The sequence below is a fragment of the Hyalella azteca genome, unplaced genomic scaffold (genome assembly GCF_000764305.2).
Source record: "Hyalella azteca isolate HAZT.00-mixed unplaced genomic scaffold, Hazt_2.0.2 contig3900, whole genome shotgun sequence".
In the NCBI taxonomy this organism is placed as follows: domain Eukaryota; kingdom Metazoa; phylum Arthropoda; class Malacostraca; order Amphipoda; family Hyalellidae; genus Hyalella; species Hyalella azteca.
In genome coordinates, this window is record NW_025934129.1 from 291 (window position 1) to 17001 (window position 16711).

A 16711-nucleotide genomic window follows, 5' to 3' on the forward strand; every position below is an offset into this window, starting at 1 on the left:
TTTGCGCCTTGGCCATGCGGGCGTTGGTGCACACCGGGCATGCTTCGAGATGGCACAGGACTCAATCTGCTCTGTTTGTCGCCAGGAGGACACCGCCTTGCATTTCATGCTTGATTGTGTTAGATTTGCAGGTCCTAAAGCAGCCTTTACCACTGCATTGGCTAGCATGGGAGTCCCTTGGAACCTGAACACAGCCTTAGGAGCTGAGATCCCTGCAGCACAACGCCCTTTAGTATTTTCTTGTCTATCACAATTTTTATTGCAGACTGGCATGGTGAATCTACTATGACGGAGAGCGATTTATTCAAATGTATAAAAAACTTGTAACTTGCCAGAATATCTACCTTGCAACAGGATCATCTCCGGGCACAAGCAGCTTTTGGCTGTGAGGCCCATCAAGTGTGGACTGCATTGGTCCATAGTGTGTTGGAGGCAGCATCCTAGTCTAGCAGAGCTTCGAGTCTGCTGCTTTGCTTTTTCTTTCTGACAGAGAACAGGCTGGTGGGCACATTTGTCGCCACAAGTCTTAACACCAACTATAAAAAAAAGACAGTGGACTAGTCTAGTGTGGAGTCACTGGAGTCAGAGTGGAGTGAAGTGTGCAGTGTGGCCACTGGCCACCAATCCCTTATTAATTATTACTTATTACCCCCTTCATGGTAGTCTATAGCTACTATAGGATTATACATGGTTCTAATTGTAAGACTTTATATAGGTAATCAGTTCCCATTACATTAGAGTGATTTAGACTTAGTCAAGGCTAGGTATATGCTGGTCAAAGTTTCTATTACTGAGTATTACTCATGGTTACGGACACTTACGGCATTAGCTAAGTCAAGATAAGCATTGTGGAACTCAGGAACTGCAAGTGCTAAAGCCTAAGGCTCATGGCTCCTGCTCACCTACCTTGATTTTTGTCTTTTGACAAATAAAATTGATGTGGGCTATGAGATTTTTTAGAATCAGTTCATTTTTAATTTCCTCATTTACTCAAGATTTAAATCACTTTCTTATGTAGGGACTAGGGTAAACGCGGTATATTCCGTCATCGTGGGTAATTCCACTGCTGCCATCCGTCTTCTGGGTCAATATTTGCACAGCTGCAATATGGTGACCAGGCTATGAAGTTCCTCAAAGTCTAATTACTATTTTTCTTTTTCTCCTCACTATTTACTGCCACACTGGTTGGTGGAAGTGCTGAAAGAGAAATACAAGTGAAATCAACAAGTGAAGTGGAGTGATCAAAATCTGAGTTGTGCTCAGGCTGGGAGGTGTGCTACCTGCATACCCGAAGTCCTCAAATCAAATTAAAAAAAAAATGGACTAGTGTGGAGTGGAGTGTGCAGATGCAGTGTGGCCACTGGCCACCAATCCCTTATTAGCCTAGTTATCTTATTACCCCCTTCATGGTAGTCTATAGGATACACGGTTCTAAATCTATGACTTTATAGGTATAATCAGTTCCCATTACATTAGTCAAGGCTATATACTGGTCTAAATTTCTATTACTGAGTATTACTCACGGTATTAGTCGAGATAAGCATTGTGGAACTGCAAGTGCTAAAGCCTAAGGCTCACCTACCTTGATTTTTGTCTTTTGACATCATCAATGACATGGGCTATGATCAAGTAGTACAAGTTTAATGTTACCAACTTGCCATTCAATATTGCACCTCAACATTTCTCATCCATATGATTCAATGTTTCATATGCTAAAATATGAAAATCTTGCCAGTTGCCATTGCAAGTACCATCATCATGATCATCACTCATCAGCATCTACATCTTGATTCCAATAGGCTAATACTGAATTGAGTGAATTCTGTTTACTAATTACTCAGTAATTAGTAATTATACACCTACCAATTCCCATATCAGGACCTGAGGACAGTAGGACGACCAAATCATTCTAGAAATCATCATCCAATAGGCTAATCCTTTTTATTTCCATCAAAACTCTTTATTTTTCACACAACAAATAGCTACTAGCTACTACTAGGCCTGCCGCCTATATTGCAAAATCTAGAAATATTTTTATTTGAATTTAGTCCCATCATTTCAACGACATTTGGCATGATATATTATTATATAGTAGAAAAAATGAAAATCTCAAACCTCCAAGCCTGAAGCCTCCAAGGCTCCAATAAGGTAGATTATAAATTAAATAGAACAATAAAATTCTTATATGAATTATTTTTTCATATTTAATTTTTAAGGGGAGCGGCTACCCTAAAATTTTCAATTTTGGCGTTTTCTGGTTTTTGTGCTCGTCTTAAAGCTTACTTTCTGACGCGTGTAACGGTACCAGAATCATCTCTCTACATTGAAAAATGATTTCGTAACAGCTCCCCAAAGGAGGGCGGTTTTGAGACCCCTTCAATAATCTGTATGGGATTAATTCGAAGGCTGGACACACTAAAAAGAAACGCCTGACGTAAAGCGGCCAATTATGGCATTATCCGGTGCTTATACTCATCTTAAAGCTTACTTTCTGATGTGTGTAACGGTACCACCGTACCAGAATCATCTTTCTATGTGCATTTTTACATACACAATGCACCATGGAACAGGGGGCGGTACTGGGCAGCCTTCAGTAATCCCCATGAGACTAATTCAAAGGCGGGACTATATATACAGCCTGCTGTCGCCAAAGCAGTTAGTGCCCATCATGACAGCGAGGTGAGAACTGAGAGGTATGCAGCCAGTTGCTCTATGCCTTCCTGACTTGGTTTGAGGCTTACTTATGGTATGTTGGCTACGTTACGACTCTTTTACGTCATTTTATGTGCCACCCGGCAGTTTTTTGGGCGTGGTGAAAACCTCCGATTGGTCTCATGGCAAACCTATCTTCTCCTACAGTTTTCAAGCTACAGCAATGAGACATATACCATTCAATTCGTAAAGATCATACCTATCGATTGTAAATTTTCCTTGATAAATTACCATCATAATTATGGGATTGCTGTACTTGGCTTTTGTTAAAGTATTTATTTATTTTGCTAAGTATTTTGGTCTCAAATATGCTTGTATAAATATTCAAAACATGAAATACAGTAAGCCATCTTACCCATCTAACCTCATCAGACATCAGCCAGTCATTTACTAATCAAAGCGTTCCTCTAATTTGAATGCTACGTTCACAAATCCCAAATGACTAAGGTACCATCAAACAGGATAATGAAAGATGGGTGGGATAAATCAGGACAGTCCTCTATTATGGCATAAAAATGTTATAGCAGCAGAACTAATTGAAATATTGCAAAACTAAAAATAGTGGTGTAAACTTCAACATTTTTCTCATCTATGTACTATGTAGCATAAAGAAAGTTAAGAAATCATAGATTTGCAAGCTCTAAAAATTCCTTGAAAAAAATGTCAAAAATTGATATTTTGAAAAAGTACTTCTGTTACAGACTAGTAAAGAAAATATTTGCCATCTTGAGAAATTTTGCTCAAAAAATCCTACAGACAGTTGTTGGCACTTGGCTTGGGAACTTAATTGACATTTTGCATACCTCAATCCAAGTGGCAGGGTGGCCCAGTGGTTAAAGTTCAGAGTACCAAGATTGACGCACTAGAGAGGTGTGGGTTCGATCCCAGCTCTGTGCGCCAGTTTCTGGTCAGAATCCGCAAGGAGGCCGGGCGGTTAAGCACAGCAGAATTGTAGCAGTGAGTTGCGAGTTCAAGAACGCAAAATGCTGTGAATGTTCTGCGATGTTAAGAATCGGCGACAGGCCTACGGCCTACTAAATGCTGAAACCGCTATTATTATTATAAAACAAAATGGTGGCCATATCCAGTCCACAAGACAGGGTATTTTGAGACAACCATAAAAAAGTTTTACTGTAGAACTTTGCCACTTTGGGTTAGCAAAGGCTCTGGTTAACAAAAAAACAGTTACCAACAAAGAATTTTGATAAAATTTTCCTGGAAGTTTTTTAAGAGTTTTAGGTATAGAATGGAAAAAATAGTTTTTGTTAATTAGTAACCAAACGGATATGGTAATATCAATAAAGGAAAAACAAGTACAAATCCCAGAAAACTTCTATTCTACATCTACATCATCTAAAAATGAATAGAAGGACTTTCTAGTGGCACTGTTAGTAATGGATAAGTACACCCTGAATGCTTCAAATGTTTCAAATTTAAGCTTTCTATCAAGAGTCCCAAATAATCTTGTTCCCAGGGGTAATTTGCTTTTATTTGCAACTGGCACCTTGCAAATAGCATATGGAATTTTTTCAGGGATGCCATACAATAGCCCTTGCAAGGACCTTGAGCCCAAACTCATGATGAGTCCAAACTCATTCAAAACTCATTCCATACTCAAAATGGGCCCAAACTCATTCATGAAATTTTCCATGTTATGAAGTTATCAACAAAAAAGAGAAATCCCTTATTGTCCCCATTTTAAGGTGGTATAAGATAATGTCATTACCAAGAAGTAATGTCTTAACCTTCAATATGAATTCTTACTATTCCTGCACCCTAGCGTTTATTTATTTTAATCAATTGACTTGTGTGATGGAAGTGAATTTTCCTTGATTAAAAAATTTGTCTAGATTAGAAAAATTTGTTAAAACATACAATTGGTGTCAAAGCTCCTATTTTAGTAGCTTCAAGTTTCATTTGTCAGAAATATCTACTTAGACTCAATCCAATTTAAGCTTTATATATACCTAGTCACCAAGTATGATGCTTGCAACACATTTCAATTCACTGTCATCCCCACAAACTCTGGCATTGTTTAAATCGGTGTTCCTATTTGATGCAAAATATGTTAGTTGATNTTTTTATTTTCAAATTTGGCTGGGAATCATTAGAGCCCAGCATGGGTCAGCTTGGAGTAGCTTCCTGACCGACTACATCCACTATGCTCTGCTGCAGTGTGAGAAGCAGCACTGGCAGTCTCTGCTTAAATCTGTAAGTTCACTTTTTATTCACTGCTATATTATATTTTAATTATTTATTTATTTATTGGAAAATATTTAGTAATATTTTTTTATATTTCTGTAAAATTTATTTAATGCATAGTTCAGGCAACTTCATTATTATGTATTTCAAAATTATTTCAGCTTTGCAATATTATCTAAGTAATTATTCTATCATAATTTCAATTGAAGAACATTGATTCATTGCAAATAAAAATTGATTTATTGGCTGTGTTTAAACTCTATTTTTGTCTTAGGGTAATCCAAATGGGATCCAACACAGCCTCCCCTTCTTGCAGAGAAGAATTGGTCGTCTGGGGCCCAGCAAAGTTGGCTTTCCTGAGAAGAAGCAAAGTTATGACTTAATTCCAGAACCTATTGCTGTCTTGGCGAAAGAGAACTTTGTGTCTGTCATGGCCAATACTGGTGTTCATAAAGGTGAGATACCTTCAATAGCCATACATTCTAAAATAATTTATTAGTGGAAATTATGTTGTCATGTGTGTTTAGAAAGTAGTCCTGTTACACCATTTGAGATACTTTTTTCTAATTACAACACAATACAATATAGCAACTTAATATTGCAACACAATATAAGGTCATATTGCTGCTAGAAATGACTATATACCACAATCTAATAGGTTGGTATCAATGCATCTGACTTTGATGAAATATTCACTTTGTTACTGCATCAATATTTATCTTAATACTAATACTTGTTCATTAAGTAACATGATTTACTTAATTGATAATTTTTACTTGATGAATGTTCAGTTAAACAATTTAGTGTCAGTCATGTGTTGTATGTGTGCTGCTGTGTGTTGGCTGACTCGCCTGTATACAGGCAGGTGGCAGTCATGTGTTGTATGTGTGCTGCTGTGTGTTGGCTGACTCGCCTGTATACAGGCAGGTGGCAGTCATGTGTTGTATGTGTGCTGCTGTGTGTCGGCTGACTCGCCTGTATACAGGCAGGTGGCAGTCATGTGTTGTATGTGTGTTGCCGTGTGTTGGCTGACTCGCCTGTATACAGGCAGGTGGCAGTACGAAGTGGTGGTCGGCAGCAGCGGTGTCATACAAGTGGGCTGGGCGGTCGCCTACAGTAAATTCGATGCAGAACGAGGAGTTGGTGAGTATCATTACAAATGTATTATTTATTTCATCATTACATTGCTTATTTTCCATAATTAATGATTATTATCTTTTATCTATTATAAAAGTTGTCTAAACAATTCGAGACATAATGAGGATTTTGTTAAAAGAATTGGAATGGACCGTAATCAATGTGCTATTTGTTCTGTCATTCACTGAATTTAGCTTATGAAATGCAACCGATGAGTGATGAGATTTGAAGGCTTCTTGAAATTATTCAACAGATCACATTAATAAATTTCCTTTTTTTAATGCTACTCAGGTAAGTGCCTATTAACTTTAGCTCTGACAAAGATTTTTTTTGTAATGCTACTCATGCAGGTGCTTAACTTTAGCTCTGACAAAGAGTTGTTTTAATAACAAAAATTAATTCCAGTATAAATCTATAGTAATATGATTACTTAAACATTTTTTTATTTTGGTAGGTAATGATGTAACTAACTCTGCCTCTTACTAGAATTACGCAACACAGCAACCATGAAACTTCCTTGGCAGATGAAATTTCGACTGTAATCCATATGGTTTGAGTTTACGCTACTCTTTACTGAAAACTGGATCAATTGCCTGGCATCTTACAGCAATTAAATGCAAAATTTTCAAGTTTTAACTTAGTAGGAATCATAACAAAAGATAATCTTACAAATATTGTTGAGATTTCAGTGTGTATGCAATTCCAAAATATTTTTAATGATTGAGAGAGTAATTTGCAAGAAGGCTGTTAGGTTGTTGGTCCGTTGGCTTTTTAAACAGCTATTGGGAAATCATGAATACGGAACATTTTTTAGCCGTAGAAGATCATTATGAATGATCCTCTAAGAATTAAAACTCACGCTCGTATCAAACTCTTCGTGGCACCAACTCTGGAGAATTTTTGGATTAAACCTTTGCAACTGCCTCATTTAACTAGTTTATTTAAATGAAATTATATATCAGGAGATACAGCGGACTCGTATTCTTACGATGGCAACCGGCAAAGATCCTGGAATGTGAACTGCCGCAAATATGGCGACTCGTGGCAGAGCGGTGACGTCATAACATGTGGCATTGACATGGACAAGAGAACTATTTCTTACATGAGGTTAGTGAGAGGATCATCATAAGCAGAATTTGATTATTCTCGATTATTTTATTCTGGAATTTCGGAAAAAGGTTTCCTTGCAATTTAATTCATAAATGAATATTTTCACAAGAAATCCGCATTTATCATTCCGTTATTTGGTATTTTTTGCAAAAAAAAGCTTCTTCAGCTACTGTAAAAATAGTATTTTATTATTTTCTAATTAAAATGTTTTGTCAGGAATGGCAAGCATCTCGGCGAGGCGTTCAGCAGCATCGCCAGGGGCAAGGACTGCTTGTATTTCCCGGCGATGTCGCTCTCCAAACACGAGATGCTCGTCATCAACTTCGGGGGACACCCCCTGCAGTACCCCATGCCTCAGTGAGAACTGCTGCAGCTTAATATTCGTGCAGATTCAATAATGTTGCATCAGCTTAATATTCGTGCAGATTTAATAAGTTGCACCAGCTTAATATTCGTGTAGATTTTCGTACTGTAATGCTAATGAAGTTCTGTGAAGCCTATAAGTTCGTGCAAATATAGATCAAAATTGGTTTTAAAAATGGGCAACTGTGTGCAACTTTTTATTTATGTATATTGACGAATTAACTATAGGAATTCAGCTGAGCCTGTATTTACATAAGTTGTTTGTCGTATTTGACGATTGCATGGATCTATTGTTAAATATATTTGATGGGTCCTTACTTGATGAGACCTGATCTCGAGCTCACTTCATGGTTCTCCATCAAATATACCTAAAGCAAAAACGTTCAAGTTGGTTAGGTGATTATTTAATTTTTTTGTGCCATAGATACAACGTCTTAGAGGCGGAGCCATCTCTCCAGTTGGCGCAGTCTGAAGCTTGTCTGCTGTGGCTCAGATCTCTCTCTGATGTTTTCTTCAGTCGCTCCCTACAGCTGCAACTCTTTGTAAGTGTTTAGTGTCAATATTACGGCTAAATTACAGACGATCTAATCTTATAATATAATTATAATGAATATATTGAGACGGTCACCACAATAGAACAACCTTGTGGCGCGAATTTTAGGGTCCTTATATAGGCAGACGTCGCGCACACATAAGCTCACCATGGGACGGCGCGACAGTTTCGAGTTCCACAAGGGTCAGCCCTTTGATATCCTCGGCCATTCCGAACTATAAATAAATCATCGGTCTCGCGGTTTTATACCCATACTGTGCGGGCAAGTCACATCCTGCCTATAATTGCTTTACATCGCTCGGCCCGTCTTCCCTACTTAACATACCTAAGCTATGTTTAATATTAAAACAGAAACTAAAGTCAGAATTATCAACGCTTTATCCACCCAGGGGGTATGACTCCCCTCAGCTGCCCCACTAAGCATACCACCGTGCCCAGGGTAGCGGCGTGTCCACGGGTGACGTGGAGGGCGCTGTGCTGTCCATCGTCCAGGCCGTGGTGGTGGCGCTGGAGCAGCTCTGTGTGGGGGAGCACTCAGGGGCCTACGTCGTACAGCGGCACGTCATGGGATACGTCGAGAGCCTCATGCCTGCTTCTTTCATGGTCTGTATTTACTTGTGTTGATATAAGCTTCATATATGGTCAATATTCATTTGGGTTTATTTGTACCACTTTCATTCATGGTCTGCACTCCTGTGTGTTTGTACCAGCTTCATTCATGGTCTGAATTCTTAGGTGTCATGCTTGTTAAGTCATGCTTCATCACTTGCATTATCTTAACAAGGAAAATCCGTCATTATCCACATGTTGCCTCACACGATGTTTACACGTTTCACGTTACTGAATGCGATGTTTACACCACGTGTTCACGTCACCGCATACGATGTTTACACGTGTTCACATCACCGCATACGATGTTTACACGTGTTCACGTTACCACATACGATGTTTACACGTGTTCACGTTACCACACACGATGTTTACACGTGTTCACGTCACCTCACACGATGTTTACACGTGTTCACGTTACCACACACGATGTTTACACGTGTTCACGTCACCGCATACGTTGTTTACACGTGTTCACGTCACCGCATACGTTGTTTACACGTGTTCATGTCACCACATACGATGTTAAATACAATGTTCACGTTACAGTCACACAACGACACCTCTGCGCCGCCCTGCAGAGAGCAGCTACCGGAGCTCATGTTCTTCCTGGACGCCGTGCACGCCTTCATGCAGGTACTGCCTACTTTCAGTTTATTATAACCTCGCGTTATATATAGTTCTCTATTTATATATGTATAGATACGTTAAATGTGATGTATAATAACCTGTCGGGACATGCACACGATCATCTTTATATATGTAAAGATACGTTAAATATGATGTATAATAACCTATCAGGACATGCAATATGATCATTTTCAAAATATTTATCTGTTGATCTGAGTCGCAGCTGATCATTATTTAGGATAATTTGCAAAATATGTAATAATACAAATGAGTACTTTTTCCGTGGTCTTGTCAGCACCAGGTGGAAAAATGTTACTTTCATTTTATAAATTGTCCAGAAATTTGCATTGAAAATAGTTTTCATCTCATTTGTTGAACATTCTTGGCATTATTAATACGTGTCTTTGACCCTCTATAATCATTATGTGCATTCAAATCCGCAAGATTTACGAATGCTTAACTCGCGGCTCATTTATTGACGAAAATTATGTTTAAATATAGGCCAATTCGAACGAACCTCTTTTGAAAGCCTAATCCCTCATAAGTTCTGTACAAATAAATGAATGGTTTGATTATATACCTAACAACTGAACCTGGACACTGACCACAATTCATCACATGGATTTTTCTAAATAATATTTTGATTGTTGACGCGTGTTGTGCTCTCAGCCTGAGTCAACATACGATTCTTGACGCGTGTTGTGCTCTCAGCCTGAGTCAACATACGATTGTTGAAGCGTGTTGTGCTCTCAGCCTGAGTCAACATACGATTGTTGAAGCGTGTTGTGCTCTCAGCCTGAGTCAACATACGATTGTTGAAGCGTGTTGTGCTCTCAGCCTGAGTCAACATACGATTGTTGACGCGTGTTGTACTCTCAGCCTGAGTCAACATACAAGATCCTACATGGGCTGCTGATGCTGGCGACGACCTGGAGCAGAGAATCCTCCACGAGCCTCCTGCTACCACGACACTGTCGTGCCGTGAAGGTGGTCACGGCGCTGCTACTCCACACCTCCACCAGACACTTGATGGTCGATAAACTCCTCTTCGTTGGCGTCCGGTCAGACTTGGAGTGTTCACATGCCAAGCTAACTAACTTATTTAAAGAACGTTTGGATAGAATTGTAACAAAATTGAAAGCTTTGATAAATTCATCAATCAAACTAAATTATTTAACACGTTGACTACGATTGCTTCAATTTTTTTCATTTTTGCACTTTTTTTTAAACAGGGTTGCCAGACGGTCATTTTTTTCGGGCAAATTCTCTGAATCAGTTTTTCTCAATTGCGTTGGCCGGCTAAAATTTATGATAGGGGTACTTCCTAATTAAATTTTAAATAGTGCAAAAATGAAATAAATGGAATTTTTATAGCGGAAGCTACAAATAAACTAGTATACATTGAATTATCGGCCTTTTTTTATTCTCGGATTTGGCCGATTTAAGGCAACCTGAATTATGTACCACCACGTCCTGGAGAAATACATTTCGTGGTACGCATATGTACCACTTCGTAGTCAACGTGTTGAAGAAAGTTTATTTGCAGTAGAACAAAATTGATAGCCTTGTTAAATTTTTCCTCATTTGCGTTAGTGGAGTAAACTCTTTAATCTTTGCAGATTTCCATTTAGTTATTTTATTCGAGCTTTTAGGCGGATTTGTTCAAATTTGTTTGTATTCTTCAAATCTGTAAAGTTTTACCCGTCAGGTTTTTTTGAAGTTTGTTATGCAAAGTTCAAATCTTCATGCTGAGACAAAATTAATTTTAAAGTTGCCAATGGGATGACTCTTATCAAAAATTGTGAATCGTTTGTATAATGATGTCAAAGTGTGACTATTTTGAAGTATGCAATAAAAAAGCGTGAAAATTCATTGTGTAATTGGCCAGTTCTAAAAAAACATTTCTTGATGTTCATGCTGCTGTGATGAGTGAGTATAATAACTTTCTGCTTAAAAGTTTATAATGTGGAAGGTGATTGTTAATGAGTTAATAATGATGTATCGGATACATTGCCTAAGACATGATTTTTAAACGAAGATGTTGGTGGCAGGCTACAGTACTGCTACTCGGTGCTGATGTATATCATGTGTGCAGGCTACAAAGCCTGTTCCGCTACTCGGTGCTGATGTACATTATGTGTGCAGGCTACAAAGCCTGTTCTGCTACTCGGTGCTGATGTACATTATGTGTGCAGGCTACAAAGCCTGTTCTGCTACTCGGTGCTGATGTACATTATGTGTGCAGGCTACAAAGCCTGTTCTGCTACTCGGTGCTGATGTACATTATGTGTGCAGGCTACAAAGCCTGTTCTGCTACTCGGTGCTGATGTACATTATGTGTGCAGGTTACAAAGTCTGTTCTGCTACTCGGTGGACGAGGCTGTGATGCAGGAGCTGCTGCCTGAGGTGCACTGGAGGAGCCAGGACGCGAGGCTGCAGCGCGGCGACCAGCAGCTCTTCCTCTCCAGGCTCCAGATCCTGCATGACGCGCTCAAAAGTACGACACCTTCTGGATACATAAGAATTTTATGATGTTTCTTCAAACTTGTATGAAAAACCTAATATACAATTCTTGATTTACAGTAAAAATGTATAAACAGAAATAGAAGTACCTATATGTACATGATAATTTCCAATCGATCTGACTGGTGTCATGATTTAATATCTAATTCCGATCTGTGAAATTAATGAAAGAAAATGTATTAACAAAAAATGAAAATTATTAACTGACAAGTAGATTGACCACATTTTCAATGATACCCTCTGAAGATCAACTCCGTCGGTTCAAAATATTCCAGAACTGGGAACAATGACCAAATTATCAGAACAATGACCAAATTATCAGAACAATGACCAAATTATCAGAACAATGACCAAATTATCAGAACAATGACCAAATTATCAGAACAATGACCAAGTTTACACCGGAGAGATCAACAATTGAAATGCCTAATAGAAGAGTGAAATAACGTCAACACATTCAGTATGAATTTCATGCCGATTAAAACTTAAAGTTTAGCAAATATGTAACAGTTACAAGGTCCTTGAATCCTAAGCCCCGCAAATGGAGTCTGAAATCATGAAATCAGACACACTTCACTTGCTCTGTTTGTGACGCACATCAGACGTTGCTTGTTGCGTGCCAACGCACATCAGATTGTTGAGATTGTAAAATATATTTTCAATCTCTTTCGTGCCAAATTTGTCCAAATGATTGAGTTCTTAGTTGGCATATTTTGCTTTAAAATTCTTGTTTATTTTACAATTCAAACAAATAACTGAAATATATAATTACATTTTAGGATGCTCATAACTCCATTCCTTATGGGTTAATTAAACTTTGGCTATTTAACTTCAATCAATAGCCTGGCTACAAGAGTTATCAATAATAGACTAAGGATCAAAATTAAACTGAGAACTAGAGTCTTCGAACAGGTGTGGAGAAGCTGCATGTCGCGGCGCTGACGCTGCTCCTTACAGTCGAGCCTGGAGTGCCCTACGCCCGCTCCACGCGGGCTCGTTTCCTTGACAAGTTCCGCAACGTGACCATCAAGCGCAATACTGGGCCTGCTAGGGTACGTAATACTCGGCCCGCTGGAGTACGTAAAACTGGGCCTGCTGGAGTAGGTACGTAATACTGGGCCTGCTGGAGTACGTAATACTGGGCCTGCTAGGGTACGTAATACTGGGCCTGCTGGAGTAGGTACGTAATACTGGGCCTGCTAGAGTAGGTACGTAATACTATTGATCAGCTCAGCAGCTATTCATGTTGCTGGATTTTATATATGATTATCCTTGATAGGATTACATATTTCTCCTCAACTCCCTCCATCCCACTCCATCCCTACTTCCTGTCCATCCCATTTGGTTTGCATATACGTATAATTGGGCTCAATTAGTCGGTTATTACACTTTTACTAGTCGGTTTTTACAATTAGTCAGTTATTACATTTTTACTGCAAGTTTGGCTGAAGTTTTTTTAAAGTAGTTTGCAAATAAGGATCTTTTATACATAAGATGTTTTCATGAAACAGTTTAATTAAAAAAAAAATGGGGAAAGAATGGAGGACGGTTTGCAGGTTAAGCATATCGAGATAATACTTAACATGCATAATGTTTATTCCTTTCAATGATCTATAATTGTTCTCCTAAATTAAGTCAACCAGAAGTTATCATGCCTATTTTATACAATAACTATTGGTAAAATCTACAAACAAATGCAACCAAGCATTATAAAATACCTATAGCCTTCAGCTCAACCTTATATTTTCAAATAATTTGAAATTTCGTTCTGCTACTGCGAACCTATCTCTTCATTCTTTCGTCACTCCAAAGGCATTGGAGACATTTTATCATGGGTTTATGATGAATAGTTTGATATTTTTGTGTCATTTGCAGCTGTTTCAAGTGCCGATCCTGCCGTTCTTCCACTCGTTGCTGGAAACGCTCGGGCAGCTGTGGCAGAAGGAGCTGGCGCCCTGGCAGCGCTCCTGCATTCCTCCGCACGTTTTCTTCGATAATTCAATTGGGCTCGTCGAGAGCAACAGACTTGGAGGCGACAAAGAATATCTCATGAAGACTTTTGCCGAGGAAAGAACCAAAGCCCTTGCTAACAAACAACTTAGCTATAGACAGGTCAGCTATTGATGTAATTCACCAAAGCCCTTGCTAACAAACAACTTTGCTATAGACAGGTCAGCTATTGATGTAATCCTGATTTATTTTTACTCCAGTTCCGTACATCCCTTAAGGTCTTGGTCAAATTATTTTCTATTTCTGTACTATGCTACTGCGCGAACCGCGGCCTCAGGGTGGAGTATGATGTAATCTATGAGAATTGGTCCATAATTGGCATGTCTAGGATTAAAGAAAATTTCAGTTTCATGGTGAAAATCTGTTTATTCAAACTTTCATTGCAAAATTAACGTTTTGTTTCGCTCTGATTATCGTTAACCTATAAATTATGCAAGCGAGACCTTCATATTTCTTACACTGCATTGAATCCAGCCATGCCTGGTCACCTTCATGCTCAGATTAAAAAATTGTGCGATTATCACCGAAATCATCTGCTTTGTAGTGAATACGCCTAAATATTCCGTCAATTGTTAATGTTTACATATTCCACACGGCCATGGAAGCTATAACCTTTGAAACTCGCGATCAGAACACTAGCCCATGACAATCGCAAGTGAGTTGCCATGACTGTAGCTGCTGCGTGTCATGAGAAGTATTGCACTATGTTCAAAACTATTCTATATGTGCGCTCGCGTTCGGCAGTCGTACTTCTGGCTAGTGGACAAGAATCACCTAATTTGTTCATATGGATCTGATTGCGATATCTGGTAATATTTTTCCAAACATCTATTTAAAACCAGCAGTGAATTCTCTCACAAACATGACTCTTGTCCTGAACATGACTTTGGATTCGAATCGGATGTATTGCTGCAAACTACCATAGCGATTAAATTGGTATTCTTCCAGTAGGCATCGAAAGGAGTTTAAACAGAGTGCGCCATAGTTCCTTTAAATGAATCAACGTAAGCTTATCTGAAGAAATGCATTGCTGCGATGAACACTAGCATCGCCCTGTGGCATTCACGACCTGTGAATGCAACCTTTATCATACGCTACCGGTACGGTAACAGCTTTTTAGCGCATTTTCTCATTTATGGAAAAATGCACTATTGTGCTCGCCATGTCCGTCTGTCTGTCTGTCCGTCCGTGACCTCAAGTTTCCGTCGACGGGAAAATGCGCTCTGTCACTCACTGCAGTGAGTACTGAGTTATATTTTTTATGAAAAGCGTTTGATCGCTGGCCGTACTTGTTGCTGCTATAATTTCTCTTGTAAACAAATAAAAATAAATTCAGATGAAATATGAGCAGTTTTGTAACCGCTGGTTTATTTTCTCAATTTCCCCTTCCCCAATGCGGCGCTGGATTAAAGAATGAATTCCATAGGACGCTATTTTGTCTTGGCGACGAGCGGCTCGAGTAGGATTTTGTTTGGTTCCATGTTTACTTTGTCAAGCTCTTTACATGATGTCACGTCATTCCCTAGTGGTTTTAGCTATAATAATCTAACAGCTCAACTTAATGATAAGACATTATTTATCGCAGCTTCTTATTCATTCACCTGTCTTGGGAAGTAAGTAATATCGGTTTCAGCCTTAATTAGTACGTAGGCCTGTCACCGATTCTTAACATTGGAAAACATTCACAGCTTGCTGTGGGTCTCGAACTCTCTACTCACTGTCCCCATTTGCTTTGCTTAACCGCCCAGCATCTTCGCTGATCTGACCAGAAACTGTCGCAGGTAGCTGGGATTGAACCCGCACCTCTTTGCTCCAATCCTAGTACTCTGAACTGTAACCATTGGGTTACAGTTTAGATTTGAGTTACAGTTTTGATCGAAACTATAACCCTTGGTTACAGATTGGATCGAAACTATAGCCACTGGGATACAGTTGAAATCGAAACTATAACTACTGGGTTACAGTATAGATCTAAGTAGCATCTCTGTCTCATAATTACGTGAAATGCCCCACACAATAAATTTTGTGTATTGTTACCAGAAAGTTTTCTTGTAAATTATTAACAGTAAATTGCATTTCTCAGCACTGCGCGTCTGCTGGTCCTGGTTCTCTCCGTAGTGCGGGCTCCTGCTGGGTCGCTGACGCGGGCAGAGGCAGCGTCGGCACAAGTGCTGCTACCAGCGACGGTCCTGAGAGCAGCTGCCGTATGGACACGTCCATGCCGTCCACTTCCAGCGGTGGTGAAGAATTTACTGTATTACATTATATTCTTTGATGTTTTAATCACGGAGGAAATAGATCGAAACAAATCGCTAAACTCGACTACAAACACCATTAAAAGTTCTTAGCAAAACGAGGCAGTGGATATCGAAGCCATTTGAAGGATAATTTTTTAAGTTCATTTTTCCAGCGAATAAATCTGAAATATATCCTAATATTTTTACTTACATAGAGAGATTTTCATAAGAAACATTTAACATGACTCGTGAGGCAATGAATAAGGAACTTGAAATTTCCAAAGTTCAAGTTTATGACTGAGTTTACTTTATGTCAAACACCAGGAAATAATTTTTTGCAATACTAATCAAATATATCAGAAATGACTGCCTAACTGAGTTGTAATGAATCGTCAAATAACTTCCATCAAAGCAATATTGATTTAAAGTCCCACCTTGCTAAGGAAAATATAAGTCCACTTTTCTGTTAACTATTTATGGGAGTGCACTCACACTGAGAAATATTCACTTTGTCGAAAAGCAACACACGACGCTCCAAGAAGCAACACATGACGCTCCAGAAAGCAACACATGACGCTCCAAGAAGCAACACATGACGCTCCAGAAAGCAACACATGACGCTCCA

The 16711-nt window shown here is 39.0% G+C and overlaps 1 protein-coding gene across 1 annotated transcript in view; it reads left to right on the forward strand.

The window, feature by feature from the left end:
• Positions 1-4823: 4823 nt before the first annotated feature.
• The window catches only part of LOC108674005 (E3 ubiquitin-protein ligase RNF123), a gene marked incomplete at its 5' end in the record, with an annotated part of 19750 nt that continues 7862 nt past the window's right edge, over positions 4824-16711 (forward strand). Inside the window, 13 exon segments of the mRNA XM_018161901.2 lie at positions 4824-4923; positions 5189-5369; positions 5962-6057; positions 7014-7158; positions 7378-7518; positions 7949-8066; positions 8516-8680; positions 9236-9322; positions 10196-10377; positions 11662-11813; positions 12752-12891; positions 13715-13951; positions 15933-16103. Coding sequence (XP_018017390.2) covers positions 4824-4923; positions 5189-5369; positions 5962-6057; positions 7014-7158; positions 7378-7518; positions 7949-8066; positions 8516-8680; positions 9236-9322; positions 10196-10377; positions 11662-11813; positions 12752-12891; positions 13715-13951; positions 15933-16103 — 1915 coding nt within the window.